The following is a 21,672-nucleotide window of genomic DNA, read 5'->3' on the forward strand; positions in this document are numbered from 1 at the left end:
TCGCTAATTCCTCACTAAATAAGCTTTTGATTAGTGACTCAATTGCGACCAGTTACTTCTAACATTCTCTCGGTTAACTTTGAATTTGTTATAACTCTACGACGGATTTCCAATGAGATTAGCGTGTAATTTGCTACAAAATAGGTAGGATATAGCTTTTGCTTTGCAGCAATATTGCCGTTGCCAAGTCGCTCACTAAATTAAACTTGCGACAACTTAGCGACAAATGTATTTCGCTCGCTAATCAGCGACTTGAAATCAGCGAACGAAGTGTGTCAGTTGTTAAACGGTCGCAAATTTCTCACTACTTAGGTCCTAGGCATTCAATATCTGTATTTTTCCTTTAGCGACTAATTAGCAAGGAACACTTTCCTAGCTGAATGATTTTCCGTTGCGACGAGTTAGCGACGACTGTTTTTTGTCGCTACCCTAATTTTGAATTTTTACAATATTATGCGACAAATTAGCGAGAAACTAGTTGCTCGCTAAAAATAAAAACTTTGGTGACAAACTAGCTAGTAATTTGTCCATCGCAAAATGCATTACAAGTCTTTGTAACGGATTAGCTAGTAACATTGTTCCTCACTAATTAGCCTTTTCGCACAAAGTTTATTTAGCGACGGAATAGTGACAATAGTATCCCTCGCTATTTTTCTTTTATTCGATTGAACTTCTAAGTGACTAATTTGCTAGAACATTGTCACTCGCTAATTATTTTGTGACAAATTAGCGAGGAAATTTTCTCGCTCTTTTCTTAGCTATGAAACTGAATTTGCAAGAAACAAACTTACTCGTAAATCTCTCGCTAATCAGTCGCTTTTCTCAAGTTCGGATATTTTGTGACCGCTCATTAATTTTGTCGTTAGTGCGTCACTATTTCGTCGCAAGTTAGTGACAGATTAGTGATAAAAATATTTCTCGCAAAAATTCGTCGCTAATCTGTCAAATTCTTGTAGTGGAAGGGAGGTGATCGCCAACGTTAGTGACACCCAACATTGTCACTAACGTTGGAATTAGCCCACACAAGCCACTATGAGCCACGTTAACTCCCACGTTAACTTAGTTAACGTGGTAGCTAACGTGGATAAGGGAATGATGAGCGAACATTAGTGACACTCAACTTTGTCACTAACGTTGGAGATGGCTAGCATGGCCACATTAGAAGCCACGTTAACCTAGTTAACGTGGACTCTAACGTGAGAAATAGGGGCACATTGGAACGTTAGTTACAATGGTAAGTGTCACTAACGTTCTCGAGGGTTGGCAAGCCTACGTTAAAAGAGCCACGTTAACTAAGTTAACGTGGACTCTAACGTAAGGAAGGGGGAGACTTCTCAACGTTACTGGGAAAGGTAAGTCCCAGTAACGTGTGCGAAGGGCATAGAGGCAACGTTAGTGGCAACGTTTGTGCCACTAACGTTGAAGTTAACGTGGCTCTTACTTGGGTGAGGAACGTTAGTGAAAAAGGTGATTGTCACTAACGTTCTCGAACCCATATTTTCACTGAACGTTAACACCACTAACGTCCTGAGCTAAAGTCTCTGCCCACTTCACACTTTCTCTCTGCAAGTAAAGCCAAGCCCAATGAAGAAGAGAACTGCTTCAAACTCAAGATCCAAAAGCCCATACCCAAGACTTGAAGAGCCAACTAGAAGAACAGAAGAGTAGTATATATAGGAGTAGCTTTGAATTAAATGAGGAGTTGGAAATTATAGGGAGCTTCTGGGCATAGAACTACTCTCTGTATTTACTTTCTCTGCACTTCTAGTATCATCATGTATTCTCCATATTTGTTTTCATTTTCCAGAGCTATGAACAACTAAACCCCTTTCATTAGGTTAGGGAGCTCTGTTGTAATTTGATGGATCAATACTAGTTTTCATTATTCTTCTTCTATCTTTTCTCTTGATTTTACTTGAAAGCTTTCGATCTTCATCCAATTGGGTAGTTATCTTGGAAAAGAAGCTATTCATACTTGGATCTCTTCTGAACCTTGAAAGAGGAATGAAGAGATCATGCTAGAAATACTTTCTCATGCTGGACCAAATTGGGTTTAGATGGATATGTGACTATAATCCTCTCAACACTTGATTTGGAAAATGCATGTGGTATAATCAGTGACCATACTTCATCTCTTCTCATGAGCAATTGACCAAGGAATTGGCTATTGATCAAGATTTGAGAGATTGAATTACAAGAAATTGTAATTCAATCACTTAAGATTGCCAAGGAGATCAATGAGTGCATTGATTGAGGAAGAGATGAAAATGAAATTGATCCGGAGAATACAACATCTCCTAAGCCCAATGAACTCCCTATTTCTGATCTTACCCATTCTCTTTAATTTCTATTACTTACTTTTATGAGCAATTCCCCCATTCCCATTTACAATTCTGCAATTTACTTTCAGTCATTTACTTTCAGTTCTTTAATTCTAGCATTTACTTTTTCTGCCATTTACTTTCCCGCCATTTTCATTTCTGTAATTCTCAACTCAATATCTGATTCGCTCAACTAGAACATTCCTCTAATTAAAGTTGCTTGATCAATCAATCCTTGTGGGATTCGACCTCACTCTATTGTGAGTTTTTACTTGACGATAAATTCGGTACACTTGCCGAAGGAAATTTGTTATGAGACAAGTTTTTCGTGCATCAAGTTTATGGCGCCGTTTCCGGGGATTGATTGTGCATCAACAATGATTAAATTGGAGGATAACTAGATTGAGCATTTTATTTTTGTTTGATTTAATTTTCTGTTTGAGTCATTTACTTTCTGTTCTAGTTAATTTCTTCCCTTCCCCCTACTTTTTCTTTGTTATTTACCATTCATTTCACTAACCCACTAACTGTTTGATATATTGCATCACTCACACTAACAGTAATTCTGACAGATATATTTTCTGCACCTATTCTCTTTGCTTGTACTTGTTGGTTGTATGACAGGGAGAAGAAGCGGGGCTTCAACTTCCTTTGATTCTGAACCTGAGAGAACCTTCCTTAGACTAAGGAGGGAGGCAAGAGAAAAACGTGTAGTTGGTGCTGAAGAAGAGGAGGAACACTTTGAGGAATACTTTGAACCAAACATGGAAGAAAACATGGAAAACCATCATGCAGAAGAGACTCACAACCATGGCGAAAGAGGTCGAGCAAATCATGCTGGGGAGGATAGAAGAGTTCTAGGCTCTTACATCAATCCAAACCCAGGAAACTGTGGAAGTAGCATTCAAAAGCCAACCATCCACGCCAACAATTTTGAACTAAAACCACAGCTCATCACCCTTGTTCAGAACAACTGTTCGTTCGGAGGAAGTGTCCAAGAAGACCCCAATCAACATCTAACCACCTTCCTGAGAATATGTGACACAGTGAAGTCTAATGGTGTTCATCCTGACGCCTATAGACTGCTCTTATTTCCATTCTCACTCAAGGATAAGGCAGCCAAGTGGCTGGAGTCTTTCCCAAAGGAGAGCTTGACAACTTGGAAAGATGTGGTGAACAAATTCTTAGCAAGATTTTACCCTCCTCAACGAATCAATAGGCTGAGAGCTGAGGTCTAAACTTTCAGGCAACAAGATGGTGAGACTCTATATGAAGCATGGGAGAGGTTTAAAGACCTAACAAGGAGGTGCCCACCAGATATGTTCAATGAATGGGTGCAGCTGCACATTTTCTATGAAGGACTCTCTTATGAGTCAAAGAAGGCCGTAGACCATTCATCCGGAGGATCTTTAAACAAGAAGAAGACCATTGAGGAGGCCATAGATGTCATTGAAACTGTAGCAGAGAATGACTACTTCTATGCTTCCGAAAGAGGAAACACAAGAGGAGTAATGGAGCTAAACAATGTAGATGCTCTGCTGGCCCAAAACAAGCTCATTACCCAGTAGCTGGCTGACCTCACCAAGAAGATAGAGAGGAACCAAGTAGCAGCAATCACCACTTTATCAACAACCCAAGAAGGAGTGAATGAAGAAGCAGAGGGTAGTCAGGAGCAAGTCAACTACATTGGGAATTCACCTAGGCAAAACCATGATCCATACTCCAAGACCTACAACCCTGGATGGAAGAATCACCCAAACTTTGGGTGGGAAAATCAACAAGACCAAAGCCTTGATCAAAGACGCCCAAATCCCAACAATGCAAGCCACCAACACTTCACATCTAGACCATATCAACACCCCAATAACAATATCTCTCCACATCCACATCAAAACCAAAATAACTTACCTCATCCTTCCACTTCTAATCATGATCTACAATCATTTGATGACAGACTCTCAAGGATTGAGAATCTATTTGAAGGCATAGGCAAGGAGATTCAAGACAACAAGGTATTCAAGGAGGAAGTGCGAGCCAGTTTCAAGAACCAGGGAGACACAATCAAGAGGTTGGAATCTCAAGTGAGATATCTCTCTGAGCAAATTCCCAAACCCACAGATGGATTCCCAAGTGACACAGAGAATAATCTGAGAGGTGAAACAAAGAAAGTAAGATGGGAAGATTGCAAGATGGTCACTATAAGTGATAAGGAGACTGAGGACAAGCCAAGCAAGCTATCAGAACAACATGAAGATGCCTCAGTAGAGAAGAAGGAAAAAGATCATCAAGAACCAGAAATCTCACAATAGGAGCTGCTGAGACTCTATGCACCTTTTCCCCAACTGCTCAATGGTGCTGTGGAGAAGAGAATATACTCAAGGTTTCTAGATTTGTTTGCATCTCTGCATGTCAACATACCATTCATCAAGACTATTCAAAAAATGCCTGCATACATCAAGTATATGAAGGAGCTGCTTCCCAGGAAAAGCTCACTCAAGGGAGGCCAAACTATAGTGATGAACAAGGAGTGTAGTGCCCTCATTCAACCACAGTTGCCTATGAAAAGAAAAGATCCAGGGAGTTTTCATGTCCCATGTGCCATAGGAAAAACAATGTTTGATAGAGCACTCTGCAATTTGGGAGCAAGCATCAACTTAATGCCCTTATCCCTGGTGAAGAGGCTGCAGATCAATGAGATATTACCCACAGATGTAGTCATCAGGCTGGCTGACAAAACTCAAAAACAAGCAATGGGGGTGGTGGAAAACGTGTTGTTAAAGGTTGGGAAATACTTTCTTCCCACAGACTTTGTCATCTTGGACATGGAAGAGAGTCACACCCACCCAATCATATTGGGAAGACCATTCCTAGCTACAGCCAGAGCACTCATAGATGTGGAGCGAGGGGAGCTAATATTGAGGATCCATAATGAACGACTCAGCTTTAATGTCTTCAAACTCTCACAAGAAGCAAACCAAGAAAACAAAGAACCAAGCAATGATCATAATGAGATGTTGACAGAGGAAGCAAGCATTGAAGCACAACCAGCCCATCTGGGAAAGCCCTTGGTTGATGAACAAGGAAATAAGCAGTTGTCACAACTCAAGGAAAAGTTAGAAGAACCTAAACCACCAGAGACATGTGAAGACAACAACAAAATTCCCTTAGAAGAAGAAGTCACCAAGAGCAAGGCAACATCAAAAGGGACAAAGAATAAGGTACCAAGGGGATGGAGGAACAAGAAGATCCCTACGGAAGAATTCTCTCCAGGAGATAAAGTGATCTCAGCTTACTTCTCAGATATCCCCCTAATCTCCCCACTGTACCATCTCAGTTACCTAAGGTCTTCACTATCAACAGAGTTCTCTCCTTGGAACATGTAGAGATCATTGATACAACCACGGATATAAGTCCAAGGCAAGAGGGGAGGACTTGAAGCATTATCAACCTCCCTGATGAAGGAGAAACGTCAAGCTAGTGACGCTAAAGAAGCGCTTCATGGGAGGCAACCCATGTTTTATGAGCTTTTACTAGTGAATAAGTCAATATTCATGAATTCCAACCTAAACTTGACAAACACTTGATGAAATCCTTATATTGCAGTATATAGTGAAGAACAAGTTTGGTGTTCAAAGCGTGCCAAGAAAGCATGAATGCAACTGAGAGCATGCTAGTCTTGGAGCTTTGAACAGAACTTTTCATCACAGTGCTCCAAACTAAGTTTGGTGTCACCCCATGGTGCCACCAATGTGCATATAAGGATACACAGTTAGTTAGTTAGTTGGAGTTCATGAATAAACAAAATCTTTTCTTCTTTTTATTATTCTAGCCGTAAAGTTTAAATACTTTTTAGGACATTAATTTTTCTTATTTTATAGGGAAAAGGAGAGGAACATTGAAGGAGATTGATTGGACAACTAAATGAGAAGGGTTCGGCCACTTCATGAGGAGAAACTACACACTTGTTCTAAAAAAGGAAGGCATTGGAAAATGTTGCCATGCAACATTGAAAAGGATGGAACAAAGGCAAAACGAGCAACAAGAATCCATCTAGAGGCTAATCAACATCCAAGCACATCAAGGTGCACATATACATGAGATGCATCGAAGACAAATAGAACAGGCAGAACTATTGGACGAGCAAAGGGCATTCGCAGAAGGAGTTTACCTGAGCGAGACTGAGCACCATATAAATACTCAAGCCAGGCTCGGTTACTTGGTAGGACAGCTGCCTATATTGCATCCAGGAATCACAAGGTATGAAGAAATGAGGGATGAATTAGCACGAGAAGAAAGACAAAAGGTGGAAGAGAGTCATGAATCAGTGAGGAAGGCACTTGAGGATTGGAAGCAAGCAAGATTGGCACAGATGCGAGGGAATGCAAGAGGACACAAAGAAGACAAACAAGGAGGAAAGCATGGGCATCCACAAGAGTAAAAGGTGGTGACGTTCCTTCTTTGGTCCATCTTCTTCTATGCTTTGAATAAGGAAGATCTTGTGTGAAATAGAACTTGCTTCCATGTTATGTTTGAACCTTTTTAAATTCTGTCTTTTAAGTTTTTGTGTTGAAGAGGTCTCTGTGTGCTAGTCTTTATGTCACCGCATCCTTACTTTGCTTACTTGTATGCCTGTCCCTTTGAATCAAATGAAAAGAGAATGAGTGTTTTAAAAGACCAGAGAGGAGTTCATACTATGGAGTAAGTTCATGAGTTTATGGTATAGTCATAAGTTAGCTAAGTTGGTTCAAACCATAAGGTAGGAGGACAACTATCTGTCATGAATACTGTGCTTGAGACACACCCCATGAGACTAGCTAAATAAGAAGATCCTAATAAGAAAAAGGGAAAGAACAATCAAAGTTGAGGAATAAAAGAAAAAAATAACAAGCAATAAGGCTAGGCACCAATGGTTTTTAATCTTGAGGCATGTGTCTGTGGTGCTCCTGTGTGAGGGATCTACTTGGATGAATAAGCTCTTTGGGGTGCTTTATCACCTGGTAACTTAGGTTAACTAACCTGGGATTATCAGCTGAAAGTCCACTATCAAGAGTAACCCTCACTACAGAGCATTTAGTAACCCAAAGAGGTGCTGGACACCAAGGTCTCAAGAAAAGAAAATAAATAAACCATATGCATGTAGTGTGTATGTATGGGGGAGAGACTTGAGCAAGTAAGTCCTTAGGGGTGCTTCAACACCTAGCACCTTGAACCAACTGGTTCGGGAGTGTTGGCTGAAAGCTTATTTTAAAGAGTTGCCCCCTTACAAAGCACTTAGCCCAAGGAACACAAATAAGCCCTGAAATGACAATAAAAGGATCAATGAATAAAAGTCTCATGGGATGCAATCAAAGTGAGTGTTCTAGGACATGATAAAGGTCTGAAAGCTAGAGAATGAATGAACCTAAGTTGCTATGCATGAAACCACCATAAAATCAGGGGCATGACTTCCACAAGAATGACTCATTTCTCTTGGCATTCCATTCATCATTCTCTTGTTCCAGTACTTGCTTAGGGACAAACAAGCTTTAAGTTTGGTGTTGTGATGCCAGGGTATTTTGGTCAGTTTCACTAACCTTTTCTCTACTGTTTTTAGGGTAGTTTCATGCATTTACTTAGGAAATAAGCTAGTTTTGGGTAGATATTCACTTACATCTTGATTCAAGCATACATTGTGCACTTTACATGATTTCATGAGGATTTTGCATGAATTTAATGACAAATTGGATGTTGCATTTCCCATGACTTGGACTAGAACTTTGATGCACTTTATTGCTTAATTTCAGGACAAAGGAAGGAAAGAAGAACCACATTAGTGGCAACGTTAGTTACACTAACGTTGACACTAACGTGGAATGGGAGTAACTTGCAAAGTTAATGAGAAAAGTCATTGCCAATAACGCTCTAGAAGCCATCATTGTCCACGTTAAGAGTCACGTTAACTAAGTTAACGTGAACTCTAACGTGGAAGAAAGGAAATGGAGCCAACGTTAGTGACACTTAACATTATCACTAACGTTGGACCAAGCTCATAAGTGGCCACGTTAGTTGCCACGTTAACTTAGTTAACGTGGCCTCTAACGTTAAGAGGTAAAGGGGAAGCCAACGTTAGTGACATTCAACTTTGTCACTAACGTTGGCCAAGTCACAATAAGCCACGTTAACTTCCATGTTAACCTAGTTAACGTGGAAGCTAACATGAGGAGACAAAGTGGTCGACAACGTTAGTGACACCAAACATTGTCACTAACGTTGGAAGGAACCCACACAAGCCCCAATAAGCCACGTTAATTTCCACGTTAACTTAGTTAACGTGGAAGTTAACGTGAAGAAGGGAGGTGATCGCCAACGTTAGTGACACCCAACATTGTCACTAACGTTGGAATTAGCCCACACAAGCCACTATAAGCCACGTTAACTCCCACGTTAACTTAGTTAACGTGGAAGCTAACGTGGATAAGGGAATTATGAGCCAACGTTAGTGACACTCAACTTTGTCACTAACGTTGGAGATGGCTAGCATGGCCACGTTAGAAGCCACGTTAACCTAGTTAACGTGGACTCTAACGTGAGAAATAGGGGCACATTGGAACGTTAGTGACAATGGTAAGTGTCACTAACGTTCTCGAAGGTTGGCAAGCCTACGTTAAAAGAGCCACGTTAACTAAGTTAACGTGGACTCTAACGTAAGGAAGGGGGAGACTTCTCAACGTTACTGGGAAAGGTAAGTCCCAGTAACGTGTGCGAAGGGCATAGAGGCAACGTTAGTGGCAACGTTTGTGCCACTAACGTTGAAGTTAACGTGGCTCTTACTTGGGTGAGGAACGTTAGTGAAAAAGGTGATTGTCACTAACGTTCTCGAACCCATATTTTCACTGAACGTTAACACCACTAACGTCCTGAGCTAAAGTCTCTGCCCACTTCACACTTTCTCTCTGCAAGTAAAGCCAAGCCCAATGAAGAAGAGAACTGCTTCAAACTCAAGATCCAAAGTCCCATACCCAAGACTTGAAGAGCCAACTAGAAGAACAGAAGAGTAGTATATATAGGAGTAGCTTTGAATTAAATGAGGAGTTGGAAATTATAGGGAGCCTCTGGGCATAGAACTACTCTCTGTATTTACTTTCTCTGCACTTCTAGTATCATCATGTATTCTCCATCTTTGTTTTCATTTTCCAGAGCTATGAACAACTAAACCCCTTTCATTGGGTTAGGGAGCTCTGTTGTAATTTGATGGATCAATACTAGTTTTCATTATTCTTCTTCTATCTTTTCTCTTGATTTTACTTGAAAGCTTTCGATCTTCATCCAATTGGGTAGTTATCTTGGAAAAGAAGCTATTCATACTTGGATCTCTTCTGAACCTTGAAAGAGGAATGAAGAGATCATGCTAGAAATGCTTTCTCATGCTGGACCAAATTGGGTTTGGATGGATATGTGACTATAATCCTCTCAACACTTGATTTGGGAAATGCATGTGGTATAATCAGTGACCATACTTCATCTCTTCTCATGAGCAATTGACCAAGGAATTGGCTATTGATCAAGATTTGAGAGATTGAATTACAAGAGATTGAATTACAAGAAATTGTAATTCAATCACTTAAGATTGCCAAGGAGATCAATGAGTGCATTGATTGAGGAAGAGATGAAAATGAAATTGATCCAGAGAATGCAACATCTCCTAAGCCCAATGAACCCCCCATTTCTGATCTTACCCATTCTCTTTAATTTCTGTTACTTACTTTTATGAGCAATTCCCTCATTCCCATTTACAATTCTGCAATTTACTTTCAGTTCTTTAATTCTAGCATTTACTTTTTCTGCCATTTACTTTCCCGCCATTTTCATTTCTGCAATTCTCAACTCAATATCTGATTCGCTCAATTAGAACATTCCTCTAATTAAAGTTGCTTGATCAATCAATCCTTGTAGGATTCGACCTCACTCTATTGTGAGTTTTTACTTGACGATAAATTCGGTACACTTGCCGAAGGAAATTTGTTATGAGACAAGTTTTCCGTGCATCATTTTATTATTTAATTTAATTCATATAATAACCTTGAGAGACTAATTTTTATGTTTTGCAAATGTTACTAACACATCCACACAACAATAATCAAGTTCACAACCTTGAGAGAAAACTATGAATCAAATGAATTTTGTTTTGTAATTGTTTGCTACTTAATATTTTGTTGTTATTGGTTAGTATGACACTATAAATTATTATTATTATTATGTTAATTTTGTGTTGGTTGTTAACTTTGTTTTAATTGTCTTTTGAACTTTGAATGTTTAGTGTGTAATTGACATAATTATTATTATAAAACTTTAAATTATTATCATTAGACTCTAAATTATTATTATGTGAATGTTGCAATATTATGGAATAATTATTTTCCAAAATTTAGAGGTTCAAAAGATGTAGAATCCAACATTTGGTGATGTCGTAATAAAGTTGATCAAGACCCGAGCTTCACCCGGTCTAGACTCGACTTTAGTGTGGCTCAAAAGTAACACAATTTCATCGGGTCTAGGGCCGGGTAAGGGTCTCAAAAATAGACCCGGTCATTGGTTAGGGTCGGGTTTGGGTCACGGCGAACCCGACTTTACCCGGCCCCATGTGCACTCCATTAGTTCATTGACTGGTTCGATTCTTGCAATCTTAGTTTATACCATCACTATTTTGTGTTTTTCTGATGCCGCTAGGATGTTAGATGACCTATCTACCGCCAATGCGCTAGTAGACCTATATATAGAATTTATTTAAATATGATACTCTCTATTTAAATAAAATATATGGAGAGATTTATTTTATGTGTTAAATATCTATACACTTGGGCTTATTAGACAATGTACATGAAAAATAATAATTTATCCTCTAATTTCTGAAAGATACTAGAGTAATTGCTTTAAAATAATAACTTAATCTTTTATTTTATATTTTTTATGACTATTTTTTTATTAATGTATGTTCTCTTTATGAGGTAGATTAAAAGCATTTGTGTGATAGCAAAAATACTCGTTCATTGTACAGGAGGAGAGCCACTTATTGGTGTGTGCAATAATAGTATACAAATGCTTCCGAAATGTTTATTGATGATGTGGGACGAAATATGTTTTGGATGAGTAAATATTATAAAAGGGAGAGATGGTTGTGTGTTGAAGGGGTGTTGATAAACAACGAGTTTAATTGTGCATTTTGTTTGGTGTATGGTGTACATGTAAGAGAGAAAAAGCTTACTGTGTGGGAAGAGTTGAGTTTTGTGTCAGGAGTATGTCAAGTACCTTTTTGCTACATGGGTGACTTCAATGAGGTTGTGCAATTGGAAGAAAGAAAAGGAGCTAGAACATTAACAACATCAGGAAAAGATTTTAAAAAACTGGATATAGGATATGGAGCTAATGGATCTAGAATTGAATGATCGTAAGTTTGCATAGTTCAAGGGCCAATCGTACAGTCCACCTTGATAGAGTTTTGATTAGCTTGAAATGGGTTGAGGAATTTTCTGAGATGCGGCTTAAAGGTGGACCAAGAGGATTATCTTATCATTGTCCATTGATAGTAGAGGATAGTAGAATGGGAGGGGGTCTAAGACCATTCCAAAGCTTAGATTCTTGGTTCACACATGAGGACTTTCTTAAAATGGTGAAGGAAGAATGGAGGGGTCTATGAGAGGTTCAATTTACTGAAAAGTTAAAGGCTTTGACAATACCTTGGCATAAGAAGAATTTTAGTGATATTGATTTGAGGATAAAGAAACTGGAGGATGAAATCAGGAAGGTAGATGATATGGTTAGTGATGGGTTTATGTGGAGCAATGAAGGCAAGAAGGAAGGCTCTCATTAATTTATATAAGAAATGGTATGTTAGGAAGGAAATACATTAGAAACAGATGTCAAGGTCTCAGTATACTAAACATATGGATAAGAATACTAAATATTTTCATAACTTAGCCTCAGCAAGAAGAAAGAGTAATTGGATTGATGTCTTAATGATAAATAAAAGATTGGTGAGGAATCAAGCCAGGATTAAGATAGCTATAAGAGACTTTTACAAGAATTTATATCATCAAGAAACTTCACCTTTGATAGGTTTTCGTAATGGGTTAGTTAATCAAATACATGAAGAAGAGTCTACAGAATTAGAGAGAATGTCATCGATTAAAGAAATAAAGGATGCAGTATGGGATTGTGAGTCGTCTCAAACTCCTGGTTGTGATGGTTACAATATGAACTTCATCAAGAAGTGCTGGGGAGAAATTGGGTTAGAATTCACTACAGTTGTCAGTTGTGATGGATTTTTTTCAGTCAACTAAGCTACCAAGAGATTCTAATGTTACATGGGTGGCTCTAGCTCCAAATTTTATTCGAGCTAAGGAGATTAAAGACCTTTAACCGATTAGCATGGTAGGATGTGTGTGCAATTCAATCAAATGTGTTAGTTTGAAAAATAAGGAGGGTAACGCCAGAATTAGTAGGAAAGGCCCAGAGTACTTTTGTGAATGGGAGGAAGATACATGATGGGGCTTTGATTGCTTTTGAAACTGTGCAGTAGTTGAAGACAAGGAAGAAGAGCTCAGCGATAATTAAGCTGGATTTTCAAAAAGCTTATGATAGAGCCAAGTGGAGCTTTGTGAATATTGTACTTCAGAAAATGGACTTTGGTAAATAATGGAGAGGGTGGATTGAGGAATGTGTCTGTACGGCATCTATGTCAATTATGATAAATGGTTCGCCATCTAAATCTTTTAAGATGGAAATGAGCCTAAGGTAAGGCGATCCTCTTTCTCCATTCCTATTTGTTCTTATTGTTGATGTTCTCCATAGGATGGTAAGGGAGACAGTAAAAAATGAACAATTTTTTTCATTGTTGGTTGGAAGGAACAATATTGAGTTGTCTCATCAGCAATTTGCGGGCAACACCATATTATTTTGCCACAGGAAGACGAGACTATCAGGAACTACAAACGACCTCTACAGTGCTTTGAGATGATATATGCACTGAGTATTAATTTCAATATATCTAGCTTGATTCCGGTTAATTACGAGCAGGAGTGGACACAAAGGATGTGTAGATTGTTGGGGTGCAAGAAAGCTTCGTTGCCAGTCATAATATCTTGGTATTTTTTTAGGAGCGAATTCGAGACTGGTCAAGACATGAAAACCGTTAATAGATAAAATGAAAGAGAAACTCAACTTGTGGAAAGCAAAAATACTTAATAAAGTTAGTAAGCTAGTTCTTATTAAATATGTGCTTAATAGTCTGCTAGTTTACTACCTCAACTTGTATAATATGCCCAAAGTAGTGGTAGAGAAGTTCATTTCTTTGCAGAGAAGGCTCTTGTGGAGTAAGGAGGCCGACAAACACGGATTACCTATAGTGATGTGAGAAATAGTACAAGCTCCAAAAAGGCAAGGTAGTTTGGGAGTAGGTGATGCAGTGATTCGTAATACAGCTCTTTTGTTCAAGTGGTGGTGGTGATTTTCAAAAGAAGATTGTCCATTATGAAAGAAAATTGTGTGCTCTTACAATAGCTTGAATCCTAATGAATTACTCTTTGGTCAGCCTATACTTAAAAGAGGGAGTCCTTGAAAGGATATATGTCAGCTACAAATAAAGAAGCAGGAGATGAGAGATAAGATAATCAAAGGGCTATCTTTGGAGATAAGGGTGGAAGAAGGGTTCGATTCTGGGAGGATGATTGGCTACTGTTTGGTGTGTTAAAGGTCACTTTTTTAAGGCTCTTCTCGATCTCAAATCAAAGAGAATCTGTTATAGGAGATTATAGGTTTCGGGATGGGCTATAGTGGATATGAAATTTTCAATGGAGAAGGAAACTATTCCAATAGGAATTCGAATCAGTTAACCAACTTCGTGGGGTTTTACAATCAGTCAAATTAACAGCTAAGAGGGAGGACCGATTAGTGTGAAAATTTGATAAATTAGGCATTTATTCAACTAACTCTTTTGTGTAGGTTTTGCAGGCTGAAACGCTCCCAGAGGGTATTACAAGCTATAGTTTCACTAGTGTTATTTAGAGAGCCTTGGTGCCACCACGAGTTGAGTTATTCACCTTGTTTGTAGTCGGCAGGGTTAATACTAAAAAAGATTATGTAGATTTGGCGTTATTGACCAAAACGATAAGATTTGTGTATTATGTAAAAAAAGATATTGAAAATGTTCACCACTTATTCCTTGATTGTGAGTTTACTTGACATGTGTGGTGTGTTTGGTTGCTTGCTTATAATAAACTATAGGTTGTTCCAAGGGTTAAGTTTGAGAATTTGCCAGGTGCACCTTTAAAAAAAGAAAGAACGTAATAGGTAGTTGATTAGTTTTTTTACTATCATTTGAAATACTTGGTTGGAAAGAAAATTAACATTTGAGAGAGATGACCGATTAGTGTGAAAATTTGATAAATCAGGTGTTTATTCAACTAACCTTTTGTGCATATTTTGCAGGCTGAAACACTCCCGAAAGATATTATAATCTATAATTTCACTAGTGCTATTTGGAGAGGCTTGGTGCCACCACGAGTTGAGTTATTCATCTGGTTTGTGTTAGTTGGCAGGGTTAATACTAAAGAGAGATTATGTAGATTAGGCGTTATTGATCAAAACAATAAGATTTATATATTGTGTAAAAAAGTTATTGAGAATATTCACCACTTGTTCTTTAGTTGTGAGTTTACTTGGCAGTTGTGGTGTGCTTTGTTATTTGTCTATGATAAACTATAGGCTGTTTCGGGGACAATTAAGTAATACTTTGAGAGTTGAACTGGTGTGCTATTGAAAACGAAAAAACGTAATAGGTGGTTGATTGATTTTTTTTTTTTTTTTTTTTGCTATTATTTGAAATACTTAGTTAAAAGAATGACAGAATCTTTAGAAATCAAGAAACCGATGTAGCAGAAATAATTACCATCTCGATTAGGAGCTATAAAAAATAGAATAGCTATTGATCCCTATGATTATTGATGGCAATATCAGATATGACTACGGATTGATTTTTTATACTGAACTCTGTTCAAAAAAAAAGTGTACAAATATAGATTTTGACAATAACGGAATTTTATAGAGACATGATAGAGATTATTGCTTGGTTACGCTGTCATCAAGAATAAATTGGAATTGCTGCAACATGACGGCTATATTATTTATTAAGCAACAGAATATATGATTTTGTTACAAAGCAACGTTATGATGATAGTATAAAGTGATCGAATAAGTTAGTAAAGGACTTGTCATTATTTGTTCCTATGTATATGCTTGTTCCTGCAACAATCGAAAATAGTATCAAATATTACATCAAAGGGTGGTTTTGCTCTCTTATGATTCACGATGAACGGTATATGATCACCCTCCACAACCTTGTAGTACCTGATTCATCAAATTAAACACAAGAATACAAGAACTGATTGAATTTGACCTAATTATATTGGGGCAAATTGAAAGAATTAACGGTTAAGGATGGGAGCGTGCGTACCAGATGCCTGGTTTGATGAGTGAAGAATCGTTTTGAAGGAAGCAATTGGGATGTTCAATTGGGAAACGAGGATGTGTCATGGATATTGTGTTTACTGCTCCATCATTCTCCTGCCAATCACCATCCCTTGTATTGCATTGTACACCAAATTTATGTGTTATCTAATAAATATGGCTTTAATTTTGATCAATGAAGCACTGACTTAAAAAAAAATTATCATAATTTTTAAATAAATTATCATAGTATCTTATGTTTATTTTATCGATATTAAAATACAAATAATATTTTAAGTGTTAATATATAAAATATTTAAAATAATTTTTTATTTTAATAAATAATAATATATACTATTTTAAAATTTATTTTAAAAATATATAGATTAAAAATAAAGTTTAACATACTAATGACACGCAATTTTATTTAAATATGTTCTCAAATATATTTGGAAAAATATTCTTTTATTTTTTATTGACATAATTGAACACAAAAGATATATATGTTGGACAAATATCAAATGAATATAGTATTTAAAATGTGTTAGACACATAAATATAATAATTCAAGAAAGTGTATATACTTCATAATTTTTTTATATATGTAAAATGGTTTAATAATCAAAATAGTCTCAAAAAAAAATTATGTTTTGTGTCAATCTCGTAATATCAAATCAAATTGATCTTTTCGCCGTTTAAACAATGACATGTCACAAAATGATTTACATCATATGGTATTTTTTAATTGATAGGAGATCTAATTTGATTTAAGATTATATTTTGTAACAAAAATGTTATTTATATATTAAAATCAATTATAGTATATTTTAGTATTTATGTTCCTATAAATATATATATTGTTTAAGTATATTTTGTATTCTAATAAATATTGTATATTAGTGATGGAATTTAGTGATTAATTTTAGTGTATACTTAACCTAATTAATTTTTTAGAGACTAATTTATTGTGTTTGATCTTTGAAGAAACAAATAGATGCATATCAAATCTTTTAAAAATCATTTTTACTATTAATAATGGTGTATAAAATATGTTACAAAAGTGAGTTCAATGACATTCGACCATTGGAACAAAAAACTGTATAGTTACTTACCTGTAGCCTTTATAAGGTGGAGTCAAGTGTGAAGGATAACACCACTGAGCCATCTGCAAGACCCTCAAGAAAAGCAATGGCGTAATCTTGACCATGCTTGAATGAATTGTGAAACCCATCAGCTTCCACGTACGCTTTGTAGCGTAGCTCATGTAGTATGTTTTTGGGAATGTACGTATATGTTTGTTCAGTCTTATACACCCTTGAATTGTGAGGTCAGGGAGGATCCAATCCCCTGAACAAAATGGACCTTCTTTCCCTATTAGGCATTTCCAAATACCCAAAATGCCCTTCTTTCTCCATGACAAGTCAAAGTGATCCAACCCAAAATTATAGCGTTTCTTTAGCATCCAAATGTCTAACCAATCATAAATTATCACCGCAATGCGAAAGAGTTGTAGCATGCAAATAGGTTTCAATGATCTACCATCTCCAGGCCTGAATCATATATATCAAATCAACATTTCATAAATAATGATTATCGTTGAGATAATTCATTATATGACATGAATGATACGAGAATATTTATGAAAATTTTTTAAAAAAAATTGATCTTTGATGTTGCTTTTAAAAACTTTTGAGCATATGGCGTACCAAACAAACATAGTATAGGAAACATTTTAAGTACACCAGGAGTATCGGTTAACCGTTGATCTAAACTATAAAAAATATATATAATATATATTAATTGAAATTAACGGTTAAAACAATTGGTGCACCGGTACTCCCCGGTGCATTTGAAATATTTCCCATAGTATATATAAAAAAAATCAACTACCAACAAGAGTGGAGGCAGAACATTTTGTCGGAGTCAAAATGAAAAATAAAACTTTAAAAGAGGAAAAAAATTAAAATTAGGAGACACTAATATAAAAATTAAAGAACTTTATACAGATTACAATTTTTAATTTAAAAGAATCATTGTCCTCTTATTATGTCCTAACTTTTATTTTTTGTCACTAAATTAGTTATCAATCTTACTACATTTTTAACCAACAAAAATTAATTTTATTGGTGAAAACGTGAATACACACTTCAAATTATCCCACTAACGTAAATATTTTTGCATTTTTTTTCTTCTTCACATTTCTCCTCCTTTTTCGCGTATTTTCTCCTCATCAACGTTCTTTTATTGTTGCTGTTGTTGCTCCTTTTTTTTTCTTTTTTTCCTCTTCCTAATAATTTTGTAATATTATGTATTTTTTTTTTTGTTTAATTTTTTTCTTTTTTCATTCTTGTTAGGAGGAGGAGGAGGAGTTTTGAGTTATTATTTCAGTATATTTTGGATTTAAATAAGGTATTGTGCTTATTTTGAACTGAGTTTGTTTGTATGTTGTCATTATTAAGTAATTTTGATGCATTCTAAATTTAACTAAGGTGCATTTTTGCTCTGTGCTTATTTTAAATTGAGTTGTTCGTGTGTCATCATCAGTAAATAATTTTGGTGCATTCTGGATTTAAATAATGTGCACTTGGTCTGTGCTTGTTTTGAACTGAATTTGTTTGTATATCGTTATCATTAAGTAATTTTGGTGCATTTTGGATTTAATTTTGGTGCATTCTATATTTAAATAAGGTGCACTTTTGGTCTAAACTTGTTTTAAATTGAGTTTGTGTGCCGTCAGCATTAAAGAATTTCAGTGCATTCTGGATTTAAAATGTTATACATATAAGAAGAAGATGACGATGATGACAATAACGATAACCACCACACGGACACTTCGTTGAGTTGCCGTGTCCGCGTGTCGGATACATTTTGGACACGATACTCACTGACACTCGTCCGACACACGTGTCTGGTATGTCCAACCGTGTCTTAATAAAAAATAAAAAATTCTTCGACAAACACGCTTGGACACACCTAAATATCATCACGTATCAGTGTGTCCAGTCTTATTCGTAACATATATTCTTGAAATAAATTTAGATATAAATAAAAAATATTTTAAATACTTGATATAATTAAAATAAGATATTAAAAATAATTAAAAAAATTAATTTATATTTTAATATTAATAAAATATCAAAATATCATTACAATTTATCTAAAAACTACTTTCTATTTTATATGTATGCATGTCCCCGTATCTTATAAAATTTTAAAATTCACGTGTCGGCGTGTCCCGTATCGTGTCGTGTCTCGTATCCGTCTTATTGTCCGTGCATCATAGGATAACCATGATGATAATAATGATGATGGAGGAGGAGGAGGAGGAGGAAGTAGTGGTGTAGTGGTGGTGACGACAAAGGTAACGAAAGAGAAAGATGAGGAAAAAAAAAAGGAGAAGACGAAGAAGTAGCAACATCAGTGGGAGGAGGAGGAGGAAGAACGCGAAGAAGAATGAGGAGAAATGCGAAAGAAAAGGAGATTAGTGGGAGGAGGAGGAAGATTGCAAAGAAGAATGAAGAGAAACACGAAGGAAAAGGAGAGGAGGAACACGAAGCGCGTGATATGAAAAATGATTATAACAACTTGGTTAGACTTTGTTAAGTATTTTGTATGGTTGTCGAGCTTTATTCATTAGTCACTCGTATAGAATGCACATTAAAATAAAAAATACATATTGAAATTTGGAATACTAGAAGGTCATCAGAATTTATTGTTTTTTGTTATCATTTAACCATCAATATTTAAAAATATGGGATAAAGTATGTTGTTGGATTATTAAACTAAAGAAATTGAGTTGACGACTAAATGATGGCTAAAAATAATAAATTTTGACGATCTTTTAGAATTTTTTATTAAAAATAAATTAAATAACATATATTTATATATACAAATATATAAAGACTGATTTTTTATGTGAATATAACATTTTTAGGCATAAAATAAACATATGTATTATGTACAATCACGTTTTAAATCCACATCTAACAACTTTGAACTTTAAAATAAGTGATTTGATGTCAATAATATGGGACACTCTACTGCATAAATTGGAGTGGTATAGAGAGAACATAATTCCTTTTATAATTATTTTTTATTATTTTGTTATTATTTAAAATGTGGATCCTACCTTTATTAATCTCTCTTTCATTCTATTAAAGAAAAGGAAAAATCTGTACATCTTTACCATATAATTCACCCAATAATATATATAACTTATCAATAGAAGTTAACAAGAGAACTCACTCCATGCCATCAATGTAAGTTCTGGTGGTCCCATTCAACGTTCCTGATAGTGAAGTGATGCTTAATACCCAGTTCTCAGAGGTGTTTCCATACCCCTTAAATGCCTGGAAATAATAATATTAAAAAAGAAATGCAGAATGTATTAACCATATATCACACGTAACACAACCCATGGATTAGGAGCAACAACCTTATCAGCAAGCATTTGTTGCAAGACACGCACAACCTGTGCTCCACCTGAATGCCCAACAAAGTGAATAGGATGTTCCTCGTCCCAGTCTGGGTAGTGCCCTGTCACCCCCAATATCGATCAGCACAGGAAATTATGCATATAAATAAAATATAAGTAAATAACATAAGATCCTTGAACGAACCTCTTTCGTAGATTCGTCCAAACTGTGAGTGCCCGCAAGTTTTGCTGTGTTCTTCGCCATAATCAACTTGGCCACCTTTTAAATAATAGAACAATTCCCGTGCTCTGTATATAACCAGAAAGATAATTTATATTATAACACTTGCAAACAAGTGTGAAGAATTCTCCTACTAGGACGATCCATACTAAACCTCACCTATCATAAACACTGGGTAAAGACCCCAAATAAGGGACAAGAACCCTTTGATCTTCGTTCTCTGCCCCAGCAAAGTTTGATAAAGAACCTAACCTCTGGGAATTAAGATTAATCAGAGAGTTAAAGAAGTGAAATTTAAGGCAAAAACATAAATGGGAAAACAAAGGAATTAAGGGGAAAAAACATTGGGCTCACCCTTTTGTCAAATGGCCCAAATCCCAAAAACCCATGAACCCAAACAATAGTAGGCAAATCATTATCAACCTTGCTTTCTCTTTGTCCTTTAGGTATTGTTTCGTCTCCGGTCCCAACATTACTGATGTTAGGCCTAAGAAAATGCGGAAACTCTTCAAGGGCATGTGAGATTTCTCCTGCAAATGCTAAGCCAAAATAATAAAATTCACAAAGAAAATGAACCAAGTAGCTCACGACTAGTTCCACCAAGTGTTGATAAGTAGCCCAAATTGCAATCATCTTTGATGGGTGCCCAAAAAATATAATCAACAAGTTCCAAAAAATGAGCTTGTTTAAAATGTTCAGTGCACGAGTCGTTTCTAGCTCTTGAAGCTAACAATGTTCTCATTTTATATATCATACGATAGGTTCCTCTATTTATTAAATAAATCATATAAGGTAAGTATGTTTAGAATGAACCTTAGGGAAGCCTGATAAGCCTCTTTGGACGACTCATAGTACATATTACCTTCACGCAAGTACATAAATGTCCAAAAAAACACACACACACAAACTTATGTCTTAGGCTAAATATTCATTCATGCAAAGTGGTGTCCATATTTTGTCTGGTAGTCAGTAACTCATTTACAGTTTACACCATACAAAAAAAACTGAAAAAGTCCAATTTGTCCTCACCAGGCGCCAGGCGGTTGTTTTTTTTTTTTTTTCTTATAATATCCCCTGCCCAATAGATTAAGAACTACTAATATATCGCAAATCAGAACTCCATATAAGGGGTTGTCACTAATCAATGAGTTACTATATACATAAAATAAAATTCAAATTCCCAACACTTGCTTAAACAATTGAATAAACTAATCACT

General features: G+C 36.1%; 1 protein-coding gene and 1 non-coding gene across 2 annotated transcripts; both read right to left on the reverse strand.

Moving 5' to 3' along the window:
- Nucleotides 1-3,538: 3,538 nt before the first annotated feature.
- On the reverse strand, nt 3,539-3,645 carry LOC148563599 (small nucleolar RNA R71). The gene has a single exon (XR_015883964.1). It is a non-coding gene; the product is annotated as a small nucleolar RNA R71 (small nucleolar RNA).
- An 11,823-nt stretch (nt 3,646-15,468) lies between these two features.
- LOC107641775 (uncharacterized) lies at nt 15,469-21,088 on the reverse strand. The gene is made up of 8 exons (XM_088488736.1): nt 20,810-21,088; nt 20,615-20,709; nt 20,420-20,523; nt 20,236-20,336; nt 20,046-20,149; nt 16,913-17,350; nt 15,808-15,933; nt 15,469-15,701 (listed from the first exon to the last, which is right to left on the reverse strand). The coding sequence occupies exons 1-8, from the start codon at nt 21,086-21,088 to the stop codon at nt 15,569-15,571; spliced, it is 1,380 nt and encodes a 459-aa protein (XP_088344862.1). The 3' UTR covers nt 15,469-15,568.
- Nucleotides 21,089-21,672: the final 584 nt, after the last annotated feature.

This window comes from Arachis ipaensis, chromosome B5 (assembly GCF_059453495.1).
Source record: "Arachis ipaensis isolate K30076 ecotype BB chromosome B5, ASM5945349v1, whole genome shotgun sequence".
Taxonomy (NCBI): domain Eukaryota; kingdom Viridiplantae; phylum Streptophyta; class Magnoliopsida; order Fabales; family Fabaceae; genus Arachis; species Arachis ipaensis.